The sequence below is a fragment of the Tetrao urogallus genome (genome assembly GCF_951394365.1).
Source record: "Tetrao urogallus genome assembly, chromosome: 24".
Taxonomy (NCBI): domain Eukaryota; kingdom Metazoa; phylum Chordata; class Aves; order Galliformes; family Phasianidae; genus Tetrao; species Tetrao urogallus.
The window spans coordinates 5,017,852-5,036,445 of NC_136837.1; the positions used below are offsets into that span (position 1 = coordinate 5,017,852).

General features: G+C 53.4%; 1 protein-coding gene across 1 annotated transcript in view; it reads right to left on the minus strand.

Annotated features, from left to right (window-relative positions):
• LGR6 (leucine rich repeat containing G protein-coupled receptor 6) overlaps positions 1 to 18,594 on the minus strand; it is a gene marked incomplete at both ends in the record, with an annotated part of 67,045 nt that overhangs the window by 25,434 nt on the left and 23,017 nt on the right. The window contains 3 exons of the mRNA XM_079546409.1: positions 4,994 to 5,065; positions 10,074 to 10,145; positions 16,987 to 17,058. Of these exons, the coding sequence (XP_079402535.1) occupies positions 4,994 to 5,065; positions 10,074 to 10,145; positions 16,987 to 17,058 (216 nt within the window). The remainder of the gene's footprint in view (positions 1 to 4,993; positions 5,066 to 10,073; positions 10,146 to 16,986; positions 17,059 to 18,594) is intronic.

Here is an 18,594-nt window from a genome sequence, read left to right on the forward strand (position 1 = left end):
ACTGAGTCAGCGCCTGGCTTCCGAGCTCCTGGGAGCTCATCGTGCTCAGAACTGAGGGCCTCGTGAGGAAGGATGGCCCCAGAGCTGCACAGAGCAGCTTACAAGGACTCCCAGATCTCCCCAGGCCAGCTCCAAGCACGCGGCCCCTCCTGCCAGGCACAGAGCTGGGCACACAGAGGGCCCCCGAGCCACCGCAACAGCAAGGGCTCCTCCTGTCAGTAGGTACCGAAAGGGAGAGGAGAAGAGAAGCCAGGGACTGCACTGCTAGCTTGGAAGGAAGCTTCAATCTGTGCTGCCATTTGCACCCTGGTGGTCATGAAGCACTGCACACAGAGCGCTGCGCTGGCACTGCTGCCGGAGCGGCGGTGCCCCTCTCTGGAGGTATTCAAGACCCGGTTGGACGGGGCCCTGGGGGCTGACAGCCCTGCCCATGGCTGAGAGTTGGAATCTGATGACCTTTAAGGTCCCTTCCAACTTAAGCCATTCTATGATTTGAACTTTTCATGTTATTCAGTACGGGAGGCACTGCGCTGCAGCCCTGCTCCAAAACCAGGCCCTCTGCCCCTGCCACAGGAGAGCTCACAGCCCTCCAGAAAAACTTGCAAGAGTTTCCTAGCTCCATTTCCAACTAAGAACTCTTGTGATTACCATCCCAGGCAACGAATGAAGGTTTGAGCTGCAAACACGTTCCCAGCCCCTTGGCTAGGCAACAGGACCTGGTGGAAAAGTCTGCAGGGCTCTGTTTGAAACGCAGCAAGTCTCCACTCCTGGCTTAATGGGACATGCACCTCTGGGAAGCCCTCCACGAGGGATGCTCAGGAAATGAAATCAGAGCAATACCTGGACTCCACACAAAGTGCCTTTGGTACAGACAAGAGGGCTTTGTTATCTCCAGCTGCAGACACCTCCAAAACCCCTCAGGTCAGAACCGTGCAAGAAGGACTGCCAAAATCCCTGTGCAACTCTGGAAATTGCTGACAGGCGGGCAGCTGCCGTGCTGATCCCTGATCTGCCATCTCCCTGGGAGCCTGGCATCATCCCCTGAGCCCATAGTGAAACACAGAAGGGACAGAAACAGCCAGAGACCAAGCAGAGGAGGTCCTGCATATTTGGTGCTCGCCAGAGAGCTCCTGTGCCTCGCTGATGAGCTGCTCCTTGAAATCCACCATGTTATGAAAGAGGCGGAGAGCAAAAGTTGACAGCAGCCTACAGCAGCACTGCATCTTATAGGGAGGCCCCAGTGTTACATATATGTGCTAATTTGAATGTGCTGTTCATCTCTTATTTGGCTTTCTGTCTCCAGTTCTCCTGAAGCATCTCTATGCGTAGGGAAAGACAACAGCAGATAATGAGTTCTTAAATTAGCCAAAGAAGCAATGGCCACAATCTACGTGAAGAAAGAAAGATTTGCTCACCTATCCCAAGGATCAGGGCTTGGTTTTGGGCAAGACAACATCCTCTGTGAGCTTTCTCTGGGGGCCACATAAGAATGTGGTGGGTTCTGTGCAGAGCTGAGGGAGATGAGATGCTCAGCTCCGGTTTGGTACTCGTGCTCTGATGGGGTGTGTGTGCAGGGTGAGGAGAGGAGCCTTTTTTGGATTACTATTCTTTGCTTTGCAAGGGTAGGAAAAACCCATTTGTTATTCATGTAGAAGTTGAAACCAGTTAGAGTGTCTCTCCATAGCCACTAGGGAGAACCAGCCCGCTCCGGAGGGCCGTCCATCCCCCAGACAGGGCTCTGAGATAGCAGGATGATTCACGCCCTGGAGATGCTGATCGTTTCCCACTGCTGACTGCCTGAGATGAGTAATATCAAGATGGCTAAAGTCAGAGGAGTGAACCCACCTGGTCTGCCTGAGGGAGATGTGGCACAGCAGAGGCTTACCTGAATGGTTGGTAGTGAAGCCATAGAGGATGACTCAGAAGAACTGATTTCCTCCCTGGCAGCAGCCATCCACCACAAGGGAAGGACCCAGCGCTGTCTCAGCACCAGCACAAAGCCATCAGTTCCTGCTCCAGCCACCTGGCTTCCCAGCTACCTGACCCCCACTGACCACCACAATGCCACGTTCCAGCACGGCTGACCTGCAGAGGTCTGCTTCTTCCTATAGCTTTTATCCTCCCATCTCTCAATGGAAACAACACCTTCCTTAAGCCTTACTGCATCGCCTGTGATTTATAGAGATTATTGCTGTTAACAGCAAACTGCTAAATCTCAGCCAGATCAAAGATGTGGAATGAGGAATGAATTGACTGAGCTCTTCGGGCTGTGGCGATTCCAAAGCCTTTTTTCCTTCCTTCTGTCATAAGAATTTATATGCTTGTGAGAAACTGATCAGGTGGGAAGCTTTCCTGCTTTGTCTACATCAAAGTCCACATGTTTGCAAATTGCTATAAGTCATTCTTTGCATTTTAATCTCTAGCTGTATATATGTAGCAACAATTACCTGCCTCGAGGGACAGGGGATGAAGCAGTCTGCTGAACTTCCTTAAGACTTCATAACATTCCTGCTAAAGATCCCAGGATGGCAAGACTAGGTTGGAGGATCCATATTACTTTAGTTAGAGGTGCCATTTAGAATGGAGTGAAATGGAATGGAATTGTTCAGCTGGAAAGGTTCTTCTGAGTTTCCTCCCAAAGCACCTATTTCTCTCCCTTGACCAAAGGGAGTTGCTTGGATACAAGGAGCTGAGCTCAGACGAACCCCTCACCCTGCTGATGTCCCACTGCAGGCTGGATGTGCCAGTGTCCCTTGCCAGCTGTGTCTCTATGCCCAGGCTGCTCAGGGCCTCCATCAGCCTGCTCTCTGCAGGAGGAGAAACGAGCTCCTATGGGTCAGGAGATCAGAGGGTGGACGCCTTTATCCAGCAGGGAGGATCCTGACTGGGTGCTCTGTGTCCACGCAGTCCTGCCCCTGGCTGAGGGGCGCCCAGTGCCAACCCCTGCCTGGGTGAACCAGACACACGCTGAGCCCTCTGCACAGTGCTGAGCTCCAGAAAAAGCCAGTTCTTCCCATCGCTTTCCATGAGCGTTTGGAACAGAAGAATGAAGAGTTTGTCTTGATCTCTTAATCCACCAGGTTTCTTTTCTCTTTCCTTCCTCTACCTCTGCAAGCCTGGTCATTATAATTCATAGCACCTGCTTACTTTGAAACACCTTGGACTCCCTTTGCCTGGCACAGGAGCAGACGCAGTGCCCATCTCCTGTGGGTAAGCCGTTAATGAGCCGACGCACGGCTCGGCACACTCGGGTGTTTGTTACTGCGCTGCGCTCCTGCAGGGGATCACAGCGGGACCCTTTGAATTTCCTGGGTAGTCCCACAAACAGAGCTAAGCTGTTGTTCTCAGCTCCCATTGGTTTGACTCCTGAGAAAAGAGATGAGTGTTCAGAACTCCATTTCTCGTGTCTGTAAGGTGCTTTCCCTTCAGATCCTACCTCAATCCCAGAATGACCAACCTGGACATCAAATGCAAATATCTGAAAGAGCAAGCAAACAACCAGCACACAGTCCATTTCAGTCCATTTCAGTCCATTTCAGTCCAGCAGAGCTGCCTGTTCCACCCCACCTGCTGGCTCCCATTTTCACCTCCCTGTTCTGCTGCCCATTCTGCCCAGCTGAGTCTCCAGCTTGCAGTGCAGATGGTTACTATTCCATGAAGGGCCACGCAGTCCGATACCCCAGGATCTGTCAGGGTGCAGCACGAGGCCACTTCCCTTTGGAATGGAGACAAACAGGCTCTGGGCAATAGGAGCACACTGGGTCTCAGGCAGCACAACCAGTGCTGCTCAGAAACCGCACTGTGGCGTCTCATGGGTGTTCCAGGCTGGCTCATATTTTGGCAACGAATACACGGGAGTCTCATAAACGCGTGGAAAATGACTCAGATATTAGAAAAATAATAAAATTAAAAAAAAAAAAAGATCTCTGTAACACAGACCTCTACTGGAGGTTCTTGGCCTGAGGTTAGGTGGAGAAGTCATGGCAGCACGGTGACATCCAAGCAAAGCACCTCAGCTCTGTACCTGCCTACAGACACAGAGACTGTCCACACTGAGACATGCTGCGTATCCTTCATCCCAGTGCAGTGCTGCCCTGTTAGAACGGAGCGAGAAGGAAAAGCTTCTCTGCTTCAAGTGTGAACCAGAAGGAGAACTGCAGCCCCGAGGGCAGCGCCTTCCCCTGGGGGAGCAGCACTGGACGGACACCAGCAGGTCATGCTGGCAGCAGTGCGTGGCCCAGAGGTGGAACAAACCTCAGTGGCGCACGCTGACCTTCAGGAACGTCCTACCCGGAGCAGCGCTGTGCCTCCCAGCCCCACTGGGCTCCCAGCAGCCAGCCGTGGGTCCTGCGCCCTGCTCAGATGTCCTCAGGAAACGGAGAAAGTGCAAACCGCTGTCATTTTTTGCACTGCTGTTTGCACTTCCACCTGTCCCCTGCTCAGGAAACCTTCTTTTGGTGATGTGTGATTTTTGGTTGAGTGCAGCAGCACAGAGCTGCTGTAGGTACAGTTGCTTTAAATGAAGAGCATCGCCACAGCTTCGGCTTCGTGCCTGAATCACTAGAAGTGTTTTAAGGCGTTTCCTACTCCGACACAACGGCCTTTTGTGTGGGTAGGACTCCCGTGCTGACAGCTGCTCCTCCTCCGTGTGCCCATCAGGTCCCTGCCCCGCTGTGGTCTGCAGTGATGAGGACAGAACCCTCCCGGGTGGACATTTTCCAGCATTCCTTGAAAAGTGCATTGGCTCTGGTGGCCTTTTCGTCACTATGCACACATGGGGAGCTGTAATTTCAACATCCTTTACCACAACAGTGTTCCTTCCATGAAAACCACCCTCCCTTCAATGCTAAGTGACAGTAATCTTTGCTTTAATTGGAAAAGAAAAGGAAGAAGGGACAGAACATCCTTGACAAAGGAACTAATGACTCAAGTGCTGGGAAGTCCTGCCCCCAAGGGACCGCACAGCTTGCAGCATTGATTCTTAATGACTTACAGAGATTGGAGGTTTGGAAGATCTCTCAGTGCCTCTGCAGGGATGCGGCTCAGCTGATTGTTCTGCAGCATCCTATAATTAGAAAAAAAGGAAAAAGTCTGTGAAGAATACAAAAGTTTTTCTGACCAAATGGAAGATGTTGCTGCTTATTTCTGAAGCTGTCCCGGACCCGGGCAGAAAGCTGGGGGGTTGGCAAGCAGTGTGCTGGTCACCCGGGGCTCTTAGGCAGCAGTCCAGGTCAGCCCTGGGTTTGGGGTCCCGGGGGGGTTCTGGTGCTGCAATGAGAGATACGCTGCAGGGATGTGAGGTGAAGGACCTTTGCAGCACACTCGTGTCACCAGTGAAGGGGCTGAGGTGCACTCAGACGGGCTTTCTGTGACCGTCACCCTGTGTGTGCAGCACTGCAGTTCAGAGCTGTGCCAGAGCTTCCAGCTTCTCACAGAAAGGCAGCAGGGGCGTCAAACACAGAGTGATAAACGGTTCTCTCTCAAAGGAAGGACATGTCAGGGTCTGGGGGTGCACCCTGAGCTGACGTTGAGCACTGCTGCTGAGGGGAGGACGGCTGCACATCTACAAGAGGAGGTGAGGTCACTCTGAGTGGGGTCAGCACAAATCACAGCGCTTCAGGGGGTCATGTTTTGATCTCAGAAATTGAAAGATTGTTTACTGGAAGAGACCAGGAAAATGGCCCCGTCACAGCAGGATCCTTGCACAAGACGGTCTCAGCAGACTCACAGCCCTCAGAGGTACAGGTCTGTGCATGATCCAGTGTCCCCATCTTGGGAGGCCAAAGTGATTCAGCCAGCACAGTCAAAGGGCTGGTCCCGCTTAAGGCAGCTGTGCCTGCAGCTCGTGTGTCAGGCTTAAAGGCATTCCAACCTCTGCACATTCCTCTTCCCTCCCTGTGGGAGCATCTCCCTTGGATGCGACACCATTCCCATGGTCTGTTCTGCTCAAACTCGGGGTTGTCAGAGAGGCAGGGCCTATCCGGGGATTCCTCAAGCATTCCAAGCCACCTGCAAACCCCCCTCCTGGGGGCCTTTTGGTGACGTTTTTGATGTGTGTTCACAAACCAAGCCAGCCGGTGCCTGCTCTGCACCACCTGAGGCTGAAACTGCGGCTCAGTGTGGGACGTGACCAGTGCGTCCCATGGGGAAGGGTCCAACCAGCCAGGAGAGGTGCACAGCAGAGCGAGGCCACTCATGCCATGCTCACTCCAGCCTACGAGCTGATGGAGAGCAGCCCTGGCGGTGGCTGCAGGGCGGCGTGGGGTGGGAGCACGGGGTCAGCGCGCCCGTGCAGGCAGTGCTGCGCCGTGCTCACAGCGGCGTCTGTGTGGGCCTGCTGTGGGCAGTGCTGGGTCTGCGTGCTGCTGTGGGCTGGTTGAGGCTTGCTGAGGAATGGAGCAATGGTGTGGGCCATCCCCGGCTGGCTGGCTGCGGGGGTGCCAGCGCTGCAGCCAAGAGGATGCACGCAGGCATTCTGCCCTCCACGTTTTGGGGTGAGGCAGGCTCGGGTTGTGCTTGGAATTTTTCCCTGTGAAGTTTGGTGTGGGATCCCTCCTTGGCTTGTGAGTGCTGCCGTTGCTACGGCGTGTTCAGCCAGGAAAACAAGAAGCCTGGCAACCCCCTCTGTGCAGCAGAGTGAGGGTGGGATGCGGTGTGAAGCCATGGCAGCGCAAGATCAGCCGCGTGGACAATCAGGACCTGTGCTTCATGGCTGATGGAGCTCAGCTTGGAGATGAAGGTCTGGGTGGCTCACGAGGAGTCCTGGAAGGATGGGACAGTTTCCATTCTGCTGCCCTGGAAAGCTCCAAGGATGGGGGAGCACAGAGCGAGGAGACAGTTTTGGAGAGAAGTAGCTTGGCAAAGGATAGAAGCGGCCAAGGAGCTGATTTCTAATGATGCTGGCCCCGAAGCAAGGATCCTGGGCTTCGTGGCGAGGATCAGGGTTGGCCGTGCTGCAGAGCAGAGCCCTGGGAGAGGTGCATTCACAAAGTCCTTTTACAAACAGGCATTTCCATCAGCTGCCAGCCTGTGCTCAGCTAAGGGAGCCAAAGAGGACGCATCTCATCTTGCTTTGGCTCGGGGCAGGCCTAGGGCTCAGTACATGAAGATCTTGGGCACATTCCTCTGTGTCATGGTGGTTTTTTGATAGCAAAATGCCTGGCTTTTCACTTGCTCTCTTCCACACCTGCTCCCCTGGCTGTGCCCCGTATGGTTTCTGCACAGGCCTATCTTTATGGCCACTTTCCAGGTGGTTTCTGTGCACTGGAGCAGCCGGAGGAGGCAAAGCCAACAAGCTGGTCCTGCTTCCAGAAGCTCTGGGATTCACTCTGAGGGCAGGGAGAGGACCATCTGCATGGGCAGGTTTGGGAAGGAATTCCCAGGGTGTTTCCCATCCATTTTTAAACAGAAGTTAATTCTCTGGAAAGACGGGAAAGCACCAGGCCCCTTAACAGCCCCAGAGTTGACTTCTGGGCATGCACATGACTGCAACGAGCTCTAAGGCCCCACCGCACTAAAATTAATCACCATCCCTGTCTCTCTGGGGTCACCCCCGTCTCCTCAGGCCGTAGCTCTGAGCCCAGTGACCCAGCTGAACAGCTCAGGCTGCAGCCTGGCACCGCTCGGCAGCCCGTGGCATCGCGCACATCCACAGAGCTGATCTGTCCTCAATTCCCCCGCTGCCATCCGCTCCAAAGCCTGCTAGTCCTGCCGTTCAGGTATGGAGAAGTGTTTCCTTCCTCACTGCAGCGCTGTTTGTCCTTAAAGGACCACTTCCATCCTCATCCACCTTTCTTTGAGGGCAGGTGACCTCAGTTGCCTCGTTTTCCCTTTAGTTCATCTTGCCGGGGGTCTCTGGCTTCTCCCCCAGCCCCGTTTTCGGCTGCCCACCCCCAGCTTTGTGCAGTCAGCTATCCAGGCAGTGCAGCCCAGAGCCTTTGCTGGCTGTCGGATGGAGCCTGGCACCTCTAGGGGAACAGCCTGACAGGTGACTCCTCCTCCCCACATCCACTTCTCCTTTGGTTTCCATGGAAGCAGCCGGGTCAGGAATCAGCCTGATGCCTCGGCCCTTTTGAAAGTGAGGAGACAGGACGTTCCTCTCTGCTCCTCGCTTTTAATACCTCATATCCCAGCGTTTCTCTGATCTCTCCTGCCTCATGGGCTTTTCAGATTCCCTCCCCAGATACCTCCTTCAAGATGTGTGGTTTGTTGTTGGAGATTAAAGTGAAGAGAAAAGCACATGACTGCAGGAGTGGTTCTACTGGTCCCAAGGGAGCAAGGACGTGATCTGGATGGGGAGCAGTGAGGAAGCAGCTCGGGCCACCTTGCCCTCTGCAGGACATGGCTGCAGCTGGGCTGTCTGATGCTCTGAGGCTCAGTGCGACCAGTTCAGAGCACACTTCTGTGTGCTGTGCAGGCGCACCAACTTACAGACCTCCAGCACCTGGTTACACCCCCAGATCGCCATCACAGTGATGAAAATATGGAGGTGAATGGTGCTTCTGGAGGCAGCAGGGACTCAGTGGCTGGAGTGAACTCATAACTACATGCACCAGTGACCACGCTCCTGTGGGCTTACAGACAGCAATTAGAGCAGGAGCACACGGCAGCCTGACATACCCTGCAAACCTGGGCAGGAAAGACTCGAGGCTTTGGAAATTGAAGGGCTGGCAGTGCCTTTCTTTTTGGAAGCAAGAACTGCTCTCAATGAGACATTCTCTGTGAGCATCAACCCTTCCTTGTCTTGGAGCTGGGTTAGTCCTCTGCAGACCTCCATGGGAAGTGGGGAGGCATACACGGGCAGCCCTGCAACCAGAGGGGCTGGTATGGCAGCCCAGTGGCCGCTCAGTCACTGTGTCAGGAGCACAGCCTGGCTGAGGGCACGGCAGGCTGCCAGAAGCAGCAGTCTTGGGCTCAGCTCCATCTCCAGCCCTTCTGCCCTCTCCTTGCACTGCAGCCACTCTCAGAGCTGCCCCTGAGTGCACGCAGGCATCACACAGAGGCAGCGCATTGCTCTCATGACTGCAACCTGCAGGAGCTGTGCTCTTACGTTCTGCATCAGTAGTTCTCCAGGCCTGACACAAATAGAAATTGATCAAAAGCGGCTTTAAAAGCTCCCGAGTTCCTGAAGTAGAAAGTTCCTCTTGTTGAAATTGGGTGGGAGAGCTGCGGTTTTTCCTCAGTTCCTTTGATTTGTTGCCTAATGCAGGGGATGGATAAATCTCTAAGCCCTGAGATTTAGGGCAGGATTCATACTTTACATCTTCAGAAGACACAGTAAACAGCCCTATGCTCTCTAATCCCGGAGCAGGTCTGTACCTGTTCACTCTGTATAAACTGGACCGGCTACAACAATTTCACGTTGCGGCTGAGTTCAAAACATCCCTTTGGGGATGAAATGTTTATTGCAGGAGATTTTTAAGATGGTTCCTGAAAGAGAGGAAGAGGGACTCCCAGCTGAGTGCCCTGCACAGACCTGCGGGATGCAAAAAGTGTGACTGTGAGCAGTGAGACTGCCCTGGGCTGTGGAACCATTCCCTGGGGAAGAACTTGCTGGTGGCCTTCATCCCTCGGAGCTTCCTGAGGGAGCAGCCCCAGCCCTTCCCCAGCGGACAGGCAGAGGTGGGGTGGTCGCTATGATGTGCATTTCCTGGGGTTGGCAGATCTCAGGCACAGCCCCGATGGCTGCGGTGCTCCAGGACCCGACTGTGTGGGTCCACATCACCCCGAGACACCACAGCTGGGGACATTACCTCGGGGGATTTGGGGAGTTTTACCCAAAGAGGAACTTCTGCAGGTTCTCCTGCAGTGCATTTCCATGTGGCGTGGAGGGCTGCGCCATGGGGGTGCTCATAGCAGAAGTGAGGAAGCAGGGCTGGGGATGTGTGGAGGTCCTTGGGTGGGTGCAGCTCCTCCGTCACCCAGGGACGTGTCAGCCTCTGTGTGCTCAGCAACTGGCGCTGCAACGCCTGCTAAGTTGCATTCTGCAAGCCTCAGTGCATGGCCAGTGCCTGGCACAGGGTGCTGGGGGGCAGGGATGGTGGTGGCTGTGCAGAGGGGAATGAATTACTTACAGAATCTTCAGGCTGTAGAGGCCAGAGAAAGCTTCCCCTGGGATACTGGAGATCTGGTTTCCAGAGAGGCGTCTGCAGTGAAAAGAAGAGCCAGTAATGCATCAGCATCCTTGTAATGACAGCCCCTTGTCTGCAGACACTTCACAGCTGATGCCTCTTGCTGCAGCCCTGCTGGGGAGAACGCAGCAACACCTGCAAGCTGTGCTGCACACCTGGTGTGTGACCCCTCCGTATTGCCTGTTCCCAAAACCAGGACGGAAAAGGAAAAGGGGCTCTGGAATGAAGGCAAGGATAGGGGCAGCGTGGCCTGGGGAAGAGACTGATGTGAAGGGGCGGGAGGGGCAGAGAGAGCGCAAAGCAGCCTCACAGATGAGAGTAGGACCCCCAGGCTGACGGCACAAAGAGCGGGGACAGAGTTCAGATGTGAAACTGGCTCAGTGACCTGATTCTTAATCCCAAATTATTCTGGTGTTTGTGCTTTACTTTCTGATCCTCCTGTGCTCACACAGGTGTCGAGGTTGGGCTTCCCACAGACACACGGTAAGGAACTTGCTGCTGTCCACCTGATTTGAACTGGAATATTGCACCCCCACATGAGACACTGAACATCATTTGTGATCAGGAGAACCTTCAGCCTCTCAGAAACTCCAAAGCAGACCCAGGAGGCTGGCACAGATACGAGGAAACAAGCTGTATTATTCATGCAACATTGACAAAGCCTGTTTCCTTTCAGATGTTTTGGCTGTGAAGAAGACAAGTGCAGGGGATGAGCAGCATAATCCGGGCTGGAAGCAGAGCATGTTGCAGTGAGGACTGCAGAGGTCATGCAGAGGCTCTGAGCCTTTGCAGGCTCCCCGTGGCAGAGCAGCTCGCTGGGTGCCCAGGCTCCCTCCTTCCCGTCTCTCCCTTCGGGAATCCAGAGAAAATTACTGCCGTAATTAGGGCCTCTGACAGCATAAACAGCGCAGGGTCGTCCCTTTAATGTGTGTGAGCAGGTCGTAACCTGCCTGCTTGCAGCATGCAAGCTGCCTGGCAGGCTGGGCTATTTGTCACTTGGGGCTGCGATTTGGGGTAATTGCTTCTTTGATTGCTGATTTCCACACGGGAGGGAGGGCTGTCCGGGAGGAGGGAGGATCCCGCACGGATCCTCAGCCGCTCCAGCCGGCCGTCCCAGCTCCGCTCCGCGGTCTGTCTGTCCTTGGAGCTCCTGTCTGCCCTGCTGCAGCACTGCGGGGTCAGCGTGCGCCTCCTCACTTGTTTCTGGCTGCTCTGCGCCCTCGCATTGATGTCCCTGGCTACGGTCAGGTGGTTGCAGGACTCGCTCCTGCTTGCTGGATCCCTAAATGGAGCTGGGACCTCCAGGACTGGCAGGACGGGAGCTTGTGACTCTTGGCTTGGAGCGGGGTGGCAGGGACGTGTGCTAGGTCAGCTTGCAGCATCTCAATACCGCAATAAGACAGAATTGGGGGAGGGAGGGGAGGGGGGGGCAGAGCATTCCCAGCTTCAGGAAAGGCAGCCGTGTCCCTGCTGCTGCTGCCTGTCCTTGGCTCTGCCCCATGGGGACTGTGCCGTTTCCCAGCTCACCTCCAGCTTCCAGATCTTCTCTCCTCTACTTTTGCCTTCTTCCCAACACCAGGCACCCAGGTGTCCCAGGCAAGGGAGCTGTGCCATTCCTCTGAACGTAGGCCAGGAATGTGTTTCGGGTCTTTTGGGGCACCCTGTCCAGCAGTTCGCTGTCACCTGGCAGTCTCCCTACTGCTTGGTTCCTTCCATCCCTCTCACTCTCTGACTGCCCACAAATCTCCCAGCCTGGCAGTGAGGCACCCACTGAACACATCTCCAGGCAAAATTCAATAGGAAATTCACTGAAATGATCATTTCCTTCCTATTTAAAAGGGAACAATAACATTCAAAGTGATGCTGCCAGTGTGACTTCCCTTGAGACAGCTCTTCATTTGCTTCTGAGGCCCAAAGCAAAAAACTCTGCAAGAAAGAATCAAGAGGCAACACTCCTTTGTGCCCCAGGCACAGGGGAAGGGGGGCTGCTGTTGTGGCCACGGACGTCTGACCCACAGCACAGCTCCAAGCCTGCTCAGGTCTCTCTTCAGGATAGGCAGTCCTGATTCATCTGCATGTCCTTCTGTCCCGGAGCTTTTAAAGTGAGATGGATTGGCAGGAAGGGAAAACTGCATTTAAAATGACTGATGGAAGAGGGAGAGAAGGGGCAAGTGGAAGGTGAGCGGGAGCCAGAGTTGGCTGGCTGTCTTTGGAAAGCTTGCGTGTTTGGTGGATTTTAGATTCTGTTCCCCTCCTTTCCCCCCTCCAGTGATTTCTGGGAACATTCCTCCAGGCTTTGATCTGCATTCCCAATACACTCCAAGTTGGAACAAACTCATGGTTTACCTCTTCACGGTTGCTGTAGTTCAGTTACCACAGGCTCCCACCCCCTCCTGCATCTCGGGCTTCTTGGTCATGCTACAACTTCATGGCACGCCCAAAGGCTGTTTGTTGGGCATGATGGCTCATGTCACGCGCTCAGACAACATGACGATGCCCTTATCGTTCACATTAGGAGGCAGGAACGTTGCCCATTGGCAGGACAGGATGCACACACATGTCCATATCCCAGTGGAATTTTCCCCTTGCCAGATCATTACCGTTCATGTCAGCCTTCCTCTTTGATCTCCTGCTCGGGTTCATTTCTCAAGCTCTAATATTGTCAAGGCAGAATCTCTTCCCAGATAAACTCTGCACTCCTGTCTAAACAGTGTCGTCGTGTCAAGATCGTGGCATCTGCCAGGTGCATGGGGGACCAAGGGCTCCATGCTATGCTCGAGTTTGTTCTCATGCTGGTGCACAGCAGGAATTAAGCCAATTAAGTCATGCAAGTGAAAACATGGTACATTTGAGGAAAGAGTCAGGCTTGGACTCTCCCTTCCCACACAGGAATCTGCAGCTGGTCCTGCTGCGGTATCACCTGGAGGTGTCTCCAACATGGTCTTACTGCTTTACTCCATCCCTGAGGAGGAGACTCAGGCCTGTTTCTAACCCAGCTCCCTGTGCACCCACCAAATGCCTGTTCCAACTCGATAGATTGATGGCATTCGTTTCTTTTGTTTATGGTCCTGCAGCCAGTTTTCAACCCACACGAATGTTCGTATGCAAGCTAGTTTGGATTCATTTGCCAAGGAAGATTTAGTAAGACGGCTCCTTATGGAACAACCCAATACAGGATACAGACTACCTTCATTTTGTCCCCTTACATCAAGGTTTTCGGAGGGGATTTACTGCCTTCAAACCTTTAGTTTAGAATTTTGACTCCAATCTCTGTGCCCCACTTGGGATCCCCTCTGGCAGTTGTTTGAGGACCACTTAAGGAGCACGAGGGGCAGAGATTCTCCCTCGCAAGGATTTTTCAAATGCTGAATTCCGTCCCCAGCACAAACGGAGGAGAAAAAGAACAGAAATTTCAGTGCTCCACAACATTTTGAACTGGACTTGGGCCTCCTCAGTAACATTTTTCAATGCGCACCATGGAGAACCCCTTGGAAGTCCTATTCTCCTGTCTTCACCTGCATCTTCGCCAGCATCTGCCTCCACACCACGCGGATTGCACGGCAGTGACTTTGGGAATGCTTCATAGGAGGAATGAGCCTTTAATCCTCTCCATGCTGCTGCTCACCCGCCGCACTGATGATCAGTGCTGTGCTCTGCCATGGAGCAGCGTCAACCAGGAGAACATGAAGTCCTGGATGCACCAGGGCTGGGCGCCTTGTCTCCAATGAGCCGCAGAGGAGCCCAGCACGGGGCTCAGTCGCAGCATCCTGCTGCTGCAGGCACAGGAGCCTGGCAGCGTCCTGGGGAAAACGTTCAGAGGACCTGCGGTGCTCCGTGCTGCCTGGAAGGGGAGAACACAGCTCCTGCTGCTCCCGGATCAGCGCACAGCACGGCGCTGCTCCTGGATCAATGCACGGCGTGGCACTCCCCTGGATGCTGAGTCCCTCGGCCCTCGGGGCCCAAGAAGAGGCAGGTGAAAGAGCCAGTGGCTGGGAAGGGGTCTGATCTTGCCGCTGTGCCCCGCAGCAGGAGGTGAATGGCAATGAACACCTGCCTTTGGCTGCAGTTTCTCCTCTTGGCACCGAGCTCTCGTGTTTGGATTCAAAGCATGGTAACAAAGCCCTTGCCGGTGAACACATTTCAACATGTTGTTATTCCCAGGCCGGCTTTCAAGATCCTCTTTCTATTCCTTCTCTACTGATTGCTCTTGTTTCTCTTGGCACGCAGCTCTGGCTTTTCAGGCTTCATTAACTGGAATTTATTAGCAACTTTAAACGTCCTTCCCGCTGCCAGAAAGAAAGAAAAGGGGGGGAAAAAAAGAAAAAAAAAAAAGGAGATGTAGAAAACTCAGGGCAGCTCCTGTCTGTGTGAGGCCCACATCGAAGCACCTCTCTGCCTCCAGAGACCTGCTGCAGAGGGGAGGATTGCAGGGAAGGGCCCATGCATCCCTATGGGCCTCTGCTCCATCCCTGCTGAGGTGGAGGTGGATGTGGTGGACGCTTATCAGAGCGTTTGTCCTCTACAGCAATGGGAGCACGCAGCCCATCTGCTCCTCTGGGCAGCTTTCCTTCCCAGCGCGTCACCTTCTGCCCCTCACCCGCAGCACTGACTGCCCCAACATGGCCTGAGCCAAAGGACATCCTGAGCCAGGAAGGACCGTGAGGAGCATCGAGTGCAGCTCCTGGCTCAGCTGCTCCCCACACCTCACCCTCACACCCTTCCCCGTTTCCCTCCTTTGGGTGCCACCGCGTATCAGACCCCAGTCAGCACCGTCTAACAGGAGGCTGAGGCTGGAATTTCGTTCTGCTCCACCATCGCTCCCAGGACGATGTGATTCTGTATGTGTTCAAGGCCAGGAATGGCAAAGAGACTTTGAGATGCCTCTGAGGATTACAGGAAAGTGAAAGCTGAAGGGAGAAGCCAGCTAAGCTGCAGTGCTGGCCCTGACATCCCTATGAACAACACACACACACAGCTGCTGCCCAGGTGCTGTTGTTGGAAGGGTCACTTTCAGTTCTTCCTATTATACAACAATCTTTCCTCACTTCATTGATTTCAAATCCATCGCTTGGTGTCCATAACTATGACTTCTGTGTTTTACCATACGATTGAAGTGTGAACTTGGATGTGTGCAGATCCAAAACGCCACAGTTTCCATTTCTCCTTATGGCGGTGATTTTTTCCTACTCAAAACACCTCTACCTTCCCAATGAGCAGTTGTGGCGTTTGGAAACTCCACTGAAATGTTCTTTAACAACTTCCAGTTATTTTTCAAATTTTCCTGTTTAATTTTCCCTCTTGATTTGTGTCATTCATAATTATTTTTGGCTGTGGGAAGCTGGCTCCATTGGTGTCTATGAATATTTATTCATTGCGGGTTTAGACTGTTCTGTTTGTGCACGACGTGTCATCAGGACACGACTGCTTGCAGCAAGACAGCCATTAATTGTATACGAGAGAGCACGGCCTGTGTGTGAGGACCTGTGAGTGCTTTGGGTGCTTGACAAAATGGGAAGAGAATGGCAGCAAGATGGAGGCAAGACCTTGGAAAACGCATCTCCTGAGGGCAGCACGAGAGCAGAGCTACAGGAGGGCGAAAAAAAGGAGTCCTGCCCAGCTCGGAAATGGGGAGGTTGGGAGTCCCTGCAAGCATAATTAATGCAAGAGACAGAGAGATGAAGAAGATGGGTTTGAAGACCATTTGAAAATAAAAGTCTCTATTGCAATTTGATCACTGTGAGATCAGGGCTGTTATGGGAACAGTGGGTGTCAGAATCTCCTCTGGGCTTTTTGGTCAACATCGACTGTTCCAAGTCCACCTGCAAACGTGCAGCCGCAAATCAGCACCGGTGAGCACAGGGAAAGCCTTCTGCTCACGGCAGAGCTGCTGTTCATTTCACAGCACTGACGATTTGGGGGTCACTGCTTCATGAACACAAGCACAGGTGGCAGAGCGTGGGATGGCATCGCTTACTGCCCCTCTGCGATACACGAATGCCTCAGCATCACACTGACGTTACAGGTAAGGAATCCAACCTTTAGAAACCTGCCCTTTTCAGAAATATCTGTCATCTGCAGCGTTGGCTGTGAGAGGGGATTCAGTACAGTCAAAGTGCTCCCTTTAGACACTGTTTTAAGTGCTACACACACCACAAGTTTACATCACGTACCTCAAACACAACAATAATATCAGTGTTTCTTGCTATGGAATAATGGTGTTTTGAAGAAACTGCATTTTTCAGCAGAAGGCATTGCATAGAAAGGAGCAAAAGCATGAGAACAGCACCCGGAGGGATTTCTCATGGTCAAGTGGAACACAACCATACAAGGCCGGCCTCAGTCTTCTGCCCCCTTCCAGGCTCTGACTGCTGGGCCCCCAAGGGACGCTGTGGTTGCTCATGCTGGTGGTTAATTTTACACTTTCAGAAGTGTGGCCACTCCTCTGCTGACACACAGCCTCGTGCTGATCCCTGCAGACCGGGACGGAGCCGTGCCTGAGCACAGCGCTGCGCTGCAGGACGGCCGTCCCTGCTCTGATCTGCGGGGCCGCAGCCCCAGCCCCAGCGCTGCCCAGCCGCCGGGCGCCCAGCAGTTCTCGTGGCTTTGGCTGCAGGGGAGCTGCATGCAGATGGTGAACGAAGCTCCCCGTTTTCTGGCTCTGCTCTGGGCTGACTTTTGCATGATGGGCTGATTCTTAAATTCTGGTGTTTGGCACACGCAGCGTAGCCTGAAGGTGCATCCTGCCCCAACCCTGCAGCAGCAATGAACCCCCGCCCAGCACACAGCGCCCATCAGAGCCCAGCCCATCTCAGAAGCACGCAGCCCCCAGTGCAGCACCCCCCTGCTGGGTACTCACAGCTCCTCCAGGAATTGCAGGCGGCCGAAGGCGCTGGGCTGCAGCTGGCTGATGTTGTTCATGCTCAGATCCCTGTGGGGAAGAAGACATTCTCAGGTGAGTCCCATTGCAGTGTGCACACATAACTCCGTGTGCTCCGCTTCTCCACTGAGACAGAAAGCACTTCAGTGAAGGAAAACCCTGCGCAGCTCATCTCAGAGCTAACAGCTCGGTGCAGCCTGGGCTGCAAAGGGATGGAGAGCAGCACACTGTATTCCTGTTCGCATTGTTCTGTCTGCCACTCCATGCTCCGTATTTGGATGATCCCGTGGTGTAACACAAGGGTTAAAATATTAGTTTGTGCTGCTGCTATTTTTATTTTTAAATCCCTAAGGGCAGTTGCTACTTAGCACCCATTAAAACATCTTTTTTCCCTGCATCAAAGTGCATCGTGTTTACACTGTAATGAATCAGCCTGATGTTTTGACACGTTGTGAAACAATGCAAAAATAATAAAACCAAAAAAAAAAAAAAAAACAAAAAACAAAACACGAAATGAAAGGCTATGAAACAAAACACAGACCTGAAACATTCAACATCTCCTGGAAATTCTGCAGCCTGCTCCTCAAGCTGCCTTCTGCCGGCAATGCGGGCAGCCCTGCTTGCTCCCTGCAGAAGGCACTTCTCCAATCTCATATAAAAGCACCTATTCTGACTCCTTCCCTCCTCCACCTCGGTCTATACGCACACAACCTCAGGAGGAGGAAAGCACGCTGCTTCCTCAAGCAGTCATCCAGACATCAGAGGAGAAATACCCTACCCATCACTCTGCTCCCCTTGCCTTGCCTCCCCAGGGCTCCCATCTGTGTTCAGGCCAAAGAGAAGGGGCCCTCCCCCATCACCTCTTAGGGCAGAAAGAAGAAGAGGACGGATTTTCAAGGCACAAGGAAGATTTAGGCTCATTTTTTACAAATCAATAAATCTCTGCTGCTGCGGGGGTTTGGATGCTGTTTGTTCATCCACAGTTCTCCTGCAGGACTCAATCTCAACACATTTTTCTCCACAGGTCACCCACCCTCGTGTGAAGGCACAGCATTCCTGCCCGAAGCGTTGTTGGAGTGTTTGCCTTATTGCTCATATCAGGATGTTGTTGACTTGTTGCTTGTTTTCCCAAGCTCGTGCTTCTCCTCTTAGTAACGTTTCTTGCGTTACACACAACCCAGCACACGTAAGCACGGCAGTGCTTCTGTCTGGGTGGAAAGGGCCATCCATCTGTGCAGCTGTTGGGGGATGGCTGCTCCAGTCAGCCACGTTCAGCTCATTTTGAAAGGATGCCATTGCATCCGAACCCTTCTCGGGATTACTTTTTCAGGCACATCCACACAGGGTTTTGGGATCCATGGATCGCAGGCTCTCCTGCAGCTTCTCTGGTCCTCCAGCGATTTTGTCTTTCCAAAATAGCTCTCTCATTTAAATCTTCAGCATCTACTGAAGTCAAACAAATATTGGGTTCAGCAGCCTGCCCAGCTGCTTGCCTTTGGGTCCAGGAGGCCACGCTGCTCTGGTGCAGTGGGACATGCTCTACCATCCCATCCCAGAGCTCTCCTGCTCCTCTTTCCCCAACCACCT